Below are 14,196 nucleotides of genomic sequence, written 5' to 3' on the forward strand. Positions count from 1 at the left end.
ACACCTAAGACTATCTAACCCCTTCCTCCCACATATCCCTCTATCTTAAATTCCTCCATATGCTTATCTAACAATCTCTTGAACTTAACCAACATATCAGCCTCCACCACCACCCCAGGCAGCGCATTCCATGCACCCACCACTCTCTGACATCTCCCTTGAACTTCCCACCCATTACCTTAAAGCCATGCCCTCTTGTATTGAGCATTGGTGCCCTGGGGAAGAGGCGCTGGCTGTCCACTCTATTCCTCTTAATATTTTGTATACCTCTACCATGTCTCCCCTAATCCTCCTTCTCTCCAATGAGTAAAGCCCTAGCTCCTTTAGTCTCTCCTCATAGTCCATACTCTCTAACCCAGGCAGCATCCTGGTAAATCTCCTCTGCACCCTTTCCAATGCCTCCACATCCTTCCTATAATGAGGCGACCAGAACTGGACACAGTACTCTAAGTGTGGCCCAACCAGAGTTTTGTAAAGCTGCATCATTATTTTGTGGCTCTTAAACTCGATCCCATGACTTATGAAAGCTAACGTCCCATAAGCTTTCTTAACTACCCTATCCACCTGTGAGGCAACTTTCAGTGATCTGTGGATATGAACCCCCAGATCCCTCTGCTCCTCCACACTACCCAGAATCCTGCCATTTACCTTGTACTCTGCCTTGGATTTTGTCCTTCTAAAGTGTACCACCTCACACTTCTCCAGACTGAACTCCATCTGCCACTTCTCAGCCCAGCTCTGCATCCTATCAATATCCCTCTGTAAGCTTCAACAGCCCTCCACACTATCCACAACACCACCAATCTTTGTGACATCTGCAAACTTGCTAACCCACCCTTCCACCCCCTCATCTAAGTCATTAATAAATATCACAAAAAGTAGAGGTCCCAGAACCGATCCCTGTGGGACACCACTAGTCACAGCCCTCCAATCCGAATGCCCTCCCTCTACCACAACCCTCTGCTTTCTAAAGGCAAGCCAATTCTGAATCCACACGGCCAAGCCTCCCTGGATCCCTCGGCCTCTGACCTTCTGAAGAAGACTACCATGCGGAACCTTGCTAAAATCCATGTAGACCACATCTACTGCACTACCCTCATCAATCTTCCTGGTCACCTCCTCAAAGAACCCTATCAGGCTAGTGAGGCAAGATCTTCCCTTCACAAAGCCATGCTGGCTGTCCCTAATCAGTCCATGATTCTCTAAATGCTCATAGATCCTATCTCTTAGAATCCTTCCTAACAGCTTACCCACCACAGACGTAAGGCTCACTGGTCTGTAATTCCCTGGACTATCCCTACTACCATTTTTGAATAAGGGGACAACATTCGCTACCCTCCAATCCTCCGGTACCATCCCCGTGGACAATGAGGTCTCAAAGATCCTAGCCAATGGTTTAGCAATCTCCTCCCTTGCCTCATGAAGCAGCCTGGGGAATATTCCATCAGGCCCCGGGGACTTATCTGTCCTAATATTTTCTAACAACTCCAACACATCCTCTCTCTTGATATCTACATACTCTAGAACATTACCCTTACCAACACTGTCCTCAGCATCATCAAGACCCCTCTCCTTGATGAATACTGAAGAGAAGTATTCATTGAGAACCTCACCCACTTCCACAGCTTCCAGGCACGTTTTCCCACCTTTGTCTTTAATCGGACCTACCTTTACTCTAGCCATCCTTCTGCTCTTCACGTACGAGAAAAAAGCCTTGGGATCCTCCTTAACCCTACTCGCCAAAGCTTTTTCATGACCCCTTCTTGGTCTCCTCAGCCCCTTCTTAAGGTCCTTCCTTGCTACTCTATATTCCTCACGAGCCCTATCTGATCCTTGCTGCTTACACCTTATGTATGCTGCCTTCTTCTTCCTAACTAGTTGTTCCACCTCTCTTGTCACCCATGGTTCCTTCACCCTGCCATTCCTTCTCTGCCTCACCGGGACACATTTATCCCTAACATCCTGCAAGAGATCCCTGAACATCGACCTCATCTCCATAGTACATTTCCCTTCAAAAATGTCATCCCAATTTACACTCTCAAGTTCTCACCTTATAGCCCCATAATTCGCCTTTCCCCAATTAAATATCTTCCCATCCTCTTTGCTCCTATCCCTGTCCATGACAATGCTAAAGGTTATGGAGCAGATGGTCGCTGTCCCCCAAATGCTCACCCACCAGTAGATCTGTCACCTGACCCAGTTCATTACCTAAAACTAGATCTAATATGGCATTCCCTCTAGTTGGCCTGTCAACATACTGTGACAGGAATCTGTCCTGGACACACTTAACAAACTCCGCCCCATCTAAACCTTTAGCACTAAGCAGGTGCCAATCAGTATGTATTAATTGTCTTGCTAGAATGAGGTTGCTTCATCTCAGTGGAGAGGGTACCACTGGACAGGTGTAGAGCACCTTCTGACTTTGCCAGCACAGCTTTGTGCACTCTCTCAACTATGTCAGATGTGGCATTGCTTACACTAAACTCACTGATGGAAGTAAAGCTAATGGAGCCAAAGTAAGAACTTGGTACAAAACCTGTGGTTTTGCCACTTGCGGAAAAAAATGAACTGACAGTAAAAGTATGACAAATATTGGAGATTTGGGTTACTCACTGCTGCTGTTTAGATGATATACTGCTTCATTAGAACTGGCAAGCCCCTTCCCCACCCTTAACAGAATGTTTGCATAGAAATTGCAGCATACAAGTAGACCAGTCAGATCAGCATGTCTGTGTATCATCCCTGCAAGTAGTTGTCCTAATCCCATGTACCACCCTTTTCCCTCTATCATTACACTCTATCATTTTATCACCTTTCTAACCTGTCCTTAAATGTGGATGATCTCTGCTTCAATCAGAAATGTCAGAAATACATTTCACTGCCCAAACCTCCATGTAGGAACATTTCTCCAGCTTTTTGCTCTGTCTTATATTTAATATTTTATCAATGTTTCCTCATTCTTGATGTCTCAATCACCAGAAACACTGCTCTGTCCAACTCCAGCATTATTTTTTGCACCTCTGTAAAACTGTTCCATAATGCCTCAACAGAAACAGCACCACACTGTGGCACTGTTGATTGAGTTCTGTAGGACCAGTATTCCAACCCAGTAGATCCCAACCTCTTCTGAATAGAAGGCCCATTTGTACACACTCAATAAAATACCCCCCACAAAAATTTGTGATGACAATCATATGCCATTCCTTTTGAGGAATTAGGGCCACCATAGTTTCCGGAAACTGCTAGCCTAACTGCTGAGGCAGCTATCAAAAGTGGAGTTTAGTTTTATTTATTTTGACTTTTTGTGTGAACTTTCCAACTAAGTTGCCTCAAAATTATTAAAGGTTCATGGATCCCATGTAATTGTTGACACCACTTCCCCTCACCACAACCCTGAGGGATCAGGTTCCTCAGGCAGGGAATCACAGCTCCAACCCATCTCCTTGCCTGTCCAATATAAACCTGAAGTCCTGCAGTTTTAAATCTAAGCCATTGTTTGTGTAAGGTGATAGCTTGGAAAGCAGCGATAACTTTATGTATAATTTTTTTACAAAATACTCTTTCCATTTTCCCAGTTGAGGAAAACAAAACAGCTAATCTGCTGAATATTTGCAGCATTTTCTGTTTTTGTTAGCAATTCAAGATTTGGGTTTATAATTTGTCCCACTGACAAATAGGTCATAATTTCTTGCTGCAGCCTTTAGGGGTGGATCTGGCATGATCCATTCTGACTTCTGACCACTGAGTGGACGTGGTCTAGGTGTAGTCTTAAATCCTGGAGTCAGAGAAACTAGCATATTTTTGTAAGGGGCTCAGCCCAACTTTTGATATTAACATACATGTGAATTAGTAATGAAATTTTAATGACATTTGGCAAATCCTACTTTTTTGGAAGCATGCCTGAATTAACTTTCCTTGCTACTAAAAAATTGTTTCTTCAGACTTAGATACAGCAAATTAACTTCAAAGAGGAGAAACATAAATCCTTATTAGGGTAAAGGAGCCACGCAGTGCAGTCAAAGCAGCAGGAGGCCACATATAGCCAAATTCAATCAAAAGCAAGCAGCACAAATGAATGGCGATACGAAGATAAACGCACTATTTAATTTTCAGTTCATTGAAGCTAGAAATTAGTTTGCTAAGGGCTAGTTGTCAACTGGAATTTTTCTACTTATTTGTGAATGTAAAGATTTTAACAATAGATGAAGTAATTCTTTATACCGACCTCTTTGATTTACAAATTGCAAGAGAGAACACATATATTCCTTATGTAACATCTAACTGAGATTCCTGGACAGCTAAACATGAGTAAATTTAACAATGGCAATCTTTTTTTGGAATTTTATTCAGTGATAGTGACAGATGGATCATTGTGTTTATATGTAATTTCATTATCTTTTTTGACATGATAGGTAGAGAATGCCATACAAGTATGTTAACATGTTCACGACTATCGCACAACATAATTTTAAACCAACAGACCAGAGATTCATCACACCACACGCATGATTAATCACCTATGGTTCAGCCCACTATTATTAATTCTGTTAAATTCCTCCCATCCATCGAATAATCACTATGCCTGCTGTATAATTTTATTTGAAAATAACTAGAGGTCATTTTTTTCAAAATAACTTTGTGACGATTTCATATCCCAGCAACATAATAATTAGCTGCAGTGAAAATAAAAACAGAGGATTAACTGTGGTTAATTAGCACTTGGATGCTTGCATGGGCTTTCAAATAAAATTCAGAGAATAAATAGAATAAAATATTAAACCAGTGAAATTACAAAACACATTCTTCACTAACACAGTAATATGTGCACTGTGCACTTATGCACTAAGATAGTTCTCCAGTGGCTGCCAAGCCATACAGTTGTATCAAATTGCCAAAATGAAAAAAATGTTGCAATGGAACCCAAAGGCTCACCAGCATATTCTCATGGCCACCAGGGATGGATAATCAATGCAAACTTGAAAAAGGAATATGTCCAGATCAAACATAAAAGTGCCCTAATAGCTACTGTTTACCTATTTCTAAAGGTACCTTCTGATGCCTTTAGCATTCCCTCCTGCCCACTTTAAAGATGTATCTCCAGTGCATTCTATATTTGCCTATGAACTCACCTGCTTCTAAAGGTATCAGATGGGTGTGCTTGCATGTGTGTGAGAGAAGGAGATAAGGTTCAATGGTAGCACTCTTCCCGCTGACTCAGAAAATTGCCAGTTCAAGCTCCACAGACCTAATCATATAATCTAGGCTGTTTATTCTGCACTATAGGAGATAATGATGCACCATCAAAAGTGACACCTTTCAGATGAGACCTTGAACCAAGGATTCATTTATCTGCTCATTTGGCCGTAAAGGTACTTTTTGAAGAAGCATATGGAAGTTCTCAGCGCCATGTCTAGTATTTATTCCATAATTAATGGTAATTATCATGTTTAGAATAACATTTCACATTAATCAAGTGAGAAACAGGGCCAGAAACTGCCCCCTTTAAGTGTCAGGAAGTTTGGACTCCTGCACAATTTCTTCATTATGCTCTAACACTGGACTCCACAACGAGTCTGGGAGCCAAGTATGACCTTGCTGCAACCCCGCAGCACATCTGTGCAACCTGTGCAAGGTTAGAAATGGCCCAGGAAAAGCAGAATGCAGTGGAAATACTGTGAGGGAGAAGGGCAAGTATAAAGTAACTTGCATGTTTTTGAATTAATTGTTAGTTTAATAATTTTTTTGTTTACAAGTATTTTTTACTGATTTAATTTTATTATTGTAGAAAGAAGTAATTTCCTTTGAATTGTTTTACTGTATGATTGATTTTTAATTTTTTGTCATTCGAAGCATCCATAATCTGTTAGTTTTGACTTTGGCAAAGGAAATGATTTAAATCATATCAGTAACTTTATACTTACCCTCCTCCTTTAGCAGTTCCTCTGCTTCCAAGTGAATAAAATCACTGTTCCTGTGACAGGTCTAACCTTGAGCAGTTTCAGCAGGCAGATTCTTTGGCAAAAATGCTTCAGCCACTGGCAAAGTTTTATTTCAGCCTTGCCTTTTAGTATCAGGACCTTACCAGCAAGTCGATGCTAAGGATCCACAAAACTAAGTCTTTAATTTTTTTCAAAAATCAGCAATAAGCAAGTTCAAGCCCAAAGAAATATTGAACAAATACAATACAGAAAAGATCGTACCTATCATGCTGCCTAATGTTCCATGACATAATTAACCACATTAACCTGTGACTATGGACTTTATGGCTATCATAAGTTATAGTTATTTCCAAAAGCCAACTCTTCCTGGCTTAAATAGATATCCTGGTCAGTAATCACACCATGCCTAATCTTCTTTTCCTATCACCAAACACTTATCCATCTTTCCCAAAACTCCTTAGAATCAGGCAATCATGTTTTCTAGGCATATCACACTATCAATACTGTTCTATTCATAGTTACTGATGGCACCTTTTATAATTGGGAAAGAAAGATAATCTATTGTTCTTCGCAACCTGCCTGCCTTCGACACAGTTGACGACACCGTCAATCTCCTGTCCTTTCGATCATCATTCATCCGGTTGGAACCACACTCACCTGTTTCCATTCATATCAATCCAGTTTTAGTCAAAGGATAGGAAAAGAAAAAAAAGTCTCAGATGCTGAAAATCTGAAATAAAAATAGAAAACACTGGAGTTACTCAGTAGGTCAGGTAGCGTATGTGGAGCGAAAAACACAGTTAACATTTCAGGTCAGTGACTTTTCATTGTCAGGATAATCTGCAGTGGCTTTACTTTCCACACCCACAACACTCTCTTCTATTTAGAACATATAACACTACAGCACAGTACAGGCTCTTTGGCCCACAATGTTGTGCCAACATTTTATCCTGCTCTAAGATCTATCTAACCCTTCCCTCCCACATAGTCCCCTATGTTTCTATCATTCATGTGTCTATCTAAGAGTTTCTTAAATGTCCCTAATGTATCTGCCCCCACAACCTCTGCCAGCAGTGCATTCCACACACCCACCACTCTCTGCGTAAAAAACTTACCCCTGACATCCCCCTTATACCTTCCTCCAATCACCTTAAAATTATGTCCCCTTGTGTTAGCCATTGTCACACTGGGAAAAATTCTCTGACTGTCCACTCAATCTATGCCTCTTATCATCTTGTACACCTCTATCAAGTCACCTCTCATCCTCTTTCTCTCCAAAGAGAAAAACCCTAGCTCGCTCAACCTATCCTCATAAGACATCCTCTCCAATCCAGCCAACATCCTGGTAAATCTCCTCTGCACTCTCTCTAAGGCTTGCACATAGTTTCTATAATGAGGTGACCAGAACTGAACACAATACTCCAAGTGTGGTCTGACCAGAGTTCTATAGAGTTGCAACGTCACCCACTGGCTCTTGAACTCAATACCCCGACTAATGAAGGCCAACACTCCATACACCTTCTTAACAACCATATCAACCTGCGTGGCAACCCATAGATCCCTCAAGGTTGTGGACCCCAAGATCCCTCTGTTCCTTCACACTGCTAAGAGTCCTGCCATTAACCTTGTATTCTGCCTTCAAATTCAATCTCCCGAAGTGTATCACTTCGCACTTATCTGGGTTGAACTCCGTCTGCCACTTCTCAGCCCAGCTCTGCATTCTATCAATATTCTGTTGTAATCTACAGCAACCTTCTGCACGATCCACAACACCACCAACCTTTGTATCATCAGCAAACTTACTAACCCACCCTTCCACATCCTCATCCAAGTCATTTATAAAAATCACAAAGAGCAGGGGTCCCAGAACAGATCCCTGCGGAACACCACTGGTCACCGACCTCCAGGCAGAATGAGCTCCATCTACCACCACCCTCTGTCTTCTATGGGCGAGCCAATTCTGAATCCACACAGCCAAGTTTCCCTGGATCCCATGCCTCCTGACTTTCTGATTTACATTGTGCCCTCAACGACATCATTCGACAAAAGGCAATCTCAGTTTCCACATGTACACTGATAACCACAGTCCACCTCACCACCAACCCTCCCCTGTTTATAAGTTGTCAGATTTCTTGTCTGCCATAGTCCAGTAGACAAGCAAACATTTCTTTTATTCACAACAAAGCTCTGTTCTTGAAGCACTGACACCATTATAACCCCTATACTCTGTCTGAAACTGCGCCAGATTGTTTGCAATTGTGGTGTCATAACTGATCTCACATGAGCCTGAGTCAGACTACATATTCATATCATCAGTAAGACTGCCTATTTCTACTTTTGTAACATCTCTGCCTCAGTTCATGAGCTGTTGGAACCTTACTTATGCCTTTGCTACCTCTGAACTTGACCGTTCCTGTATTCCTGACCAACCTATATTCAATAAATGTGAGATTTTCTAAATTCTGTTATCACCTCAGTGCTTGTTGATCCACACTGTCCCCTAGTTAAACTCAACCTCAATTTTAAAATTCTCATCCGCCATTGCAAATTCCTCCAATACCTCTCCCCTCATTGCTGTAATCTCCTCAATCCCTATGGCCCGCTGAGCTATTTGCACTTCCCAATTTGAATTCTTTATCACTTTGAATTGATTGTCCACTATTAGTGTATGATAGGTTTCTACACATGCTGTCCACACTCTGCCTCTCCATTAAGGTGGCTAAACTGTGAATGGCACCTGTTGAATTTCAAGATGTACTATCAGTTGTCAAGACTCTCAGCTGGCAACATATGCTTGAAAATTTTGTAGTATTTCACAGGATCTTCTTCATCATACTTATTCTGTTCTCCTAGAGTTTGCAGCACTGGAAAGTGCCAAAAATAAAATTTAATATGTATAAACTTTAAATGCTATTTCAAACAGTAGGATATGACTGATTTTAAGCATTCACACTTCTAGAATGGGGTACATACAGTATTTGTAAAATCATACTTCCCGATTTATAAATTTTTGCTTCTCTCTATCATTAACTTACAAATACATTTGCTTCATTGTTCTTACCTGCTTTCAGAGAGCAAATGAATGAGCAATCAGAAGACATGGGTTTTAAGGGATTGGCAGAGGAACCAGAAGTTCTATGAGCAACGACTTTTTTTTACATAGAATGTTCTTTTGACCTGGAATGCACAGCTTGAACGGATGGTGGAAGCAGATTCATTAGAGAATTTATTGAAGCAAAAGAGAATTGGATAAATTCTTGAAGGGGTTATGAGAAAGAAGGAGAGTGGGACAACTTGAACAGTTCTACCAACAAACCCACTCAGGTAGAATGGGAAAAATAGCCTCCTTCTGTGCTGTAACATTCTATGATTCAAATCTGATATTGGATCTGCAAAACCTGGGAAGTAAAATGAGATGTTTCACTGCAGAGCTGATTCACTTTCGAAGTTATAACAGTATTATTCAGTCTTACAGTAACTTTGTGTGGTCTGAAGTTCTAAATTAATGATTCTGGCACTTAGAGTGTTATATTGCTCACTCTCCCTCACACATTAATCTGCCGTGTAATATTCTACCATCTGCCCTTATTACACTGATCAAAAAGCATTCCATTCTTGTCTAGCAAAAACAGCCAGATAAATTGCAACAAATATGTGCATCTGTCCGATATTAATAGACTGAAATGACTAACCAACACACCGTCCTGCTTTCCATTACTTTCCCTTAACATGCTGTCCTCTTCGTCAGTATAGACCTTTGCTGAACTCCCCCATTGAGCCTTTTCCTCTCCAACATCACAGGCACAAATTTTGTTGCATACACAAATTGGTGATTAACAAGTGAGGCTTGCACAAGTGGATTAAAGAGAACCAGCAATGTACGGAGTAGCAGACAACACGGGCATAACCTTTAGCAGCAACTGCAAAACCCACACAGAGAGCCCTGGGGAGTAATTTGAAAGTCTTCAACCTTTGTTTAGTAGCCTGTACCTTTCACAGACTGCAGTGTTTGTTCATACAGCTCTCCTTGTAATTTCAAGACCAGTCACTGCTTGTAAGTTACATTAGGAAGGAGTTTGAAGGCTGGTTCTTGCCTGTATTAATGTTTACTGTACTTTATACCCTCTGACAATGGCTTGCTACTCTCTAACACACAGCACCACCAGCACTCTTCCAACGACTGAGAAGTACTGTATATTTGTGGATGGAGGACAAGTGCTCCAGTGCTTCCCAGGGGCAGGGAGCACACTTCCAGTGTCATTGGGAGAGATTTCAAGAGGCTGGCCAACCATACCATCCACTGGGGGAAACTATAATACACAAAGGATTGACGTAGACCCACTAGGATAATGATCCAGTGACACTGGCAGGAGGTTTGTAGGGAGTGTCGGTGGGACCATCATCAGCAGTGGTGCTAACCAATGTTAAAAGGATGCTGTGATCTCATAAGATAGGTTAAGGTGAGTCCACTAACTTAAGACTGCTTCTTTATATCTACCACTATGCCTTCAGTTGCATTCACACTCTGTTAATTCCTTCCCCTACAACATGCTCACATACTGTATTAGCTGCCTTCTTCCCCTTCTTCCCTTCCAGGTCCCTGCTGCTTCGCATAAGTTTCTCTCCCTCTCCCATTGCCTGCAGCTCTCCATGCCACTCTTTCTTCCTCTTTATGCTTCTTTGCCTTTCTCCCCTATTCTCTCTCCCCAGATGCCTTTCCCTGTTGACCTCCCTCCCCCTCCACATCTCTGTGCGGTGCACTCGCTCCATGCTGCATTCCTTCCTTGCTCTTGGACTTGCTGTGAATAATAAGGTCTCAGAACCTGCCTCCTGAACACAGTGCGGGCACTTCCAACAAACATGGCCGTGCTAAGTGGACAACCAAGCACAAGGACACATAACAGAGGGTCAACAGTCTGCAGCGGCATAGAGTGACAAGGGGTGGTGGTTATTGCAGAGGCCAGGACTGGAGTTTATCAGGTAGAGTTGTGAAGGACTTGTGGAGTGGGGACAACCTCTTTCTCTGTCTGTCGCCCTTTGTTTTTCTCTCTCTCTCTTTCCCCCTCTTTCCCTCCCTCCCTCCCTCCTTCTCCCTCTCTCCGTCACTCTCTCTCTTGCACACAGGTTGATTCTGCCCCACACCCCTGTTCCACTTCACTGTCTCAAACACACACACAACAACCACAACTTTGCCACTGTGCAGATTCATTCACTTACCCTCTGACTCAGCTGTACACTTTGTCCCTCACTTGATTACTCCCCCACATCCACACTCCTGCACTCACTCCACGGCTATTGCACACAGTTATCCAAAGAGGCCACAATGTCACCCTCACCACAGCCACAATTCAGCAGTGTTCTTGACATGAAGATTACCAGGAACAGGCAACTGACATGGCAGACTGGAGGTTGAGCCCCTCAGGAAGACATGTTGACACCTCTGGAGGGGAGAGTGCTGGACCTGATGGGTTCTGGGGTAGATGAGCCCCAGGTGCCAGAAGAAGAAGAGCATTACCAAAATCTGTTTGGTATGAATTCATTGTACCTTAGCACTACCTCACTCACTATTACTGGCGTCTTTCCTGCAGGGACTGCACCCATAGCCAAGAGGCCTCATTTTCAAGCACCCTCAATGAATGAAGTCTTCCAACATCAGCCATACGTTAAATCAGTACTTTAGTCAGGTTCAAAACAAAGGCCACAGCAGAGTCAAAGTTTGGTGGATTGCAGCAGGTCCACACATCAGTGTTTCCTTTACAATCCAGCTCACCATATCAAAGAGACTGTAGCACACTTCTGGGTCCTATGTCAACACATACCTTCATATACATATAATCCAACCTAAATGTATCTAATGCAGACACCACCCCTGCACATATATCCAGATACTAGTCCCAGGAAAATATTACAAGGGAGAAATAGGTAAGGATGCACTCTGAGAATTCTTACTACAGCTGCACCATAGATCGGTGGTCAAGGTGTGTCAGAAGGCATGCACAAATAATCTTGGATCCCCAAAAGTGATTTCACCCTTCATTGAAAACTCAAGTCTAGCAGCTGTTCCTGGGTCATTCCCTTCAGCACCAGTTATCCCTTGGACACAAATAACAAATGATCCTTTCAAACATATCCTTACATCAGTATTTGCAGGAAGATGCAGACTGCAGGACATTGCAAGTGTTCTCATTATAGTTTTGAGGCATATTTGATGATGGGATAGTATACCTGTGGTTGAACAATACTGCAGGACCACCTAACACGTGTTCTTTGTCTTTGCAGGGTTCCCACACAGAGGTAGTGAGGGAGCCCCATGCCACAGCCTGCTATCCCAGAGCTGCTGGCGGAGTTATCTCCAGAGTAGGAGATGTAGACACTGCCTACAGCAGTGGAAGAGCATCCATTGTGCCAGGGCATCCATCCTCACAGAGCACCTGCTCAGATACTGGCACCATAAGGGAAGAGGTCAGATTAAAGGGTTACCCTTCATGTTGGGAGACACCTGGCACTGCCCAAGGATAGCTTCTATCTCACTGTTATAAGATGATTAAACAGTCCCTTAGTATGATAAGATGGACTCTTGACATCGTAATCTACCCCATTTGGCCTTGCACCTTATAGTCTGCCTGCACTGAACTTTCTCTGTAACTGTAACACTTTATTCTGCATTCTGTTATTGTTTTCCCTTGTACGACCTCAATATACTGATGTGATGAAATGATCTGTATGGGTGGGATGCAAAACAACATTTTTCACTGTACGTTGGTACATGTGACAACAATAAACCAATATCCAATAGCCAGCTGCATGTAGGGAGGAGGGGAAGGGGGAAGGGGAGCTACGGTCTTGGTGCCGCGAGATTGCGTCCAGTCAGCACTGCAGATTCAGGGGTCTGCTGAGCTTACTTTAGGGAGGCACTTAGGAGGAAATTATAGGGCAGGCGCTCTGAGATGCTTGGAGCACTGTCCTGCCATCAGACTGGCTCCATGAGAGGTCAGATCCATGTCCATGTCCACGTTCTCTCTGGAGCTGGTACAGAGCCTGGAGAATCTCTCTTCCACTTTGGAAGTGATTTGTTCTTCTGTGCCAGGCAGTAACAATGCCAAGGAAACATACCGGCTGAGAGAGCAGGTTTCTGACTCCTGTCAGGCAGTGAGCCAGTCCTCCAGATCTGTACTAACCCCGAACCCCCAGCAGGAGGATGCCCAGGGACAGCAAGTTGCTGCTGTGCAAGACATCAATGCAGCCAAAGGAGAGCAGACAGCTATGGTCCAGCATCTGCTTGCCAGCCTTGGCAGGGTTCTGTAGGCTGTAACAATGTTCTTGCAGACTGGGCAACGCCAGATGTTCACACCGTTGTCTGCCCCTCCTGTGAGGGTTGGCTGAGTTTCATATTTAATTCAGGGCACCAACCTAGAGAGGATGTCAAGACTCTCTGGAGGTGCTGAAGGCATTGATTAATGTGGTACCAGGGATTAGAGACTTTAGTAATGTGAAACGAAGTGATCTGTTTGAAGTGTTCAAATCCTTAAAGGTTTTGCTGGGGTAAGTAAGGAGAAACTGCTTCCAGTGATAGAGGGAAAGTGAACCAGAAGTTTGGATTTAAAGTGATTGGCAAAGGAACCAGAGGTGACATGAGGAATCATGTTTTACACAGTTGCATTGCTGAGGTCTGGAGTGTACTGCTGGAAGGGTGGTAGAAGTAAATTCAGTCATACAGTTCAAATGAACATTTGATAAATGCTTGAAGGGAAGAAACTTGCCGAGCACTGGGGAAAGACCAGGGGGATGGAGTTAATAATTTTGCCAAAAGGGACAGTGCGAGCAAGATGTACAACATGGGCTCCTTCTGCCGTACGTCATTCAGTGATTCTCTGATAGCAGTGATCAAATTTCAAATGGACTTTGGCTCTACAAATGCAAAACACTGCAATACTAGACATCTGAAGTCAGAAATGCTGGCAGTACTCGGGTCAGGCAGCATCTGTGGAGAGAGAAACAAAGCTAAGATTGGGAATTGAGCTGGAAAGAGGGCACAAGAACAGCCATGATCTTACTGACTGGCTCAGGGGGCCAAATGACATCCTGCTGCTAAAATTTCGGAGAGATGACTTTTCATTAGAAGTACTGCTCTGATGAAAGACCTTAAGTCTTAAATGTTAACTCAGTTGCTTGTGCCACAAATGCTCCTGAATATGCTGAGTATTTCCAGCACATTGTTCTACTTGCTGGCTGTAAATTGGGTTGGCTTGTTCTGTGG

The 14,196-nt window shown here is 43.0% G+C and overlaps 1 protein-coding gene across 1 annotated transcript in view; it reads left to right on the forward strand.

Moving 5' to 3' along the window:
• LOC127583975 (protein FAM184B-like) overlaps positions 1-14,196 on the forward strand; it is a 158,878-nt gene that overhangs the window by 53,519 nt on the left and 91,163 nt on the right. Inside the window, exon 3 of the mRNA XM_052040449.1 lies at positions 12,219-12,401. Coding sequence (XP_051896409.1) covers positions 12,219-12,401 — 183 coding nt within the window. The remainder of the gene's footprint in view (positions 1-12,218; positions 12,402-14,196) is intronic.

The sequence above is a fragment of the Pristis pectinata genome, chromosome 2 (assembly GCF_009764475.1).
Source record: "Pristis pectinata isolate sPriPec2 chromosome 2, sPriPec2.1.pri, whole genome shotgun sequence".
Taxonomy (NCBI): Eukaryota; Metazoa; Chordata; class Chondrichthyes; order Rhinopristiformes; family Pristidae; genus Pristis; species Pristis pectinata.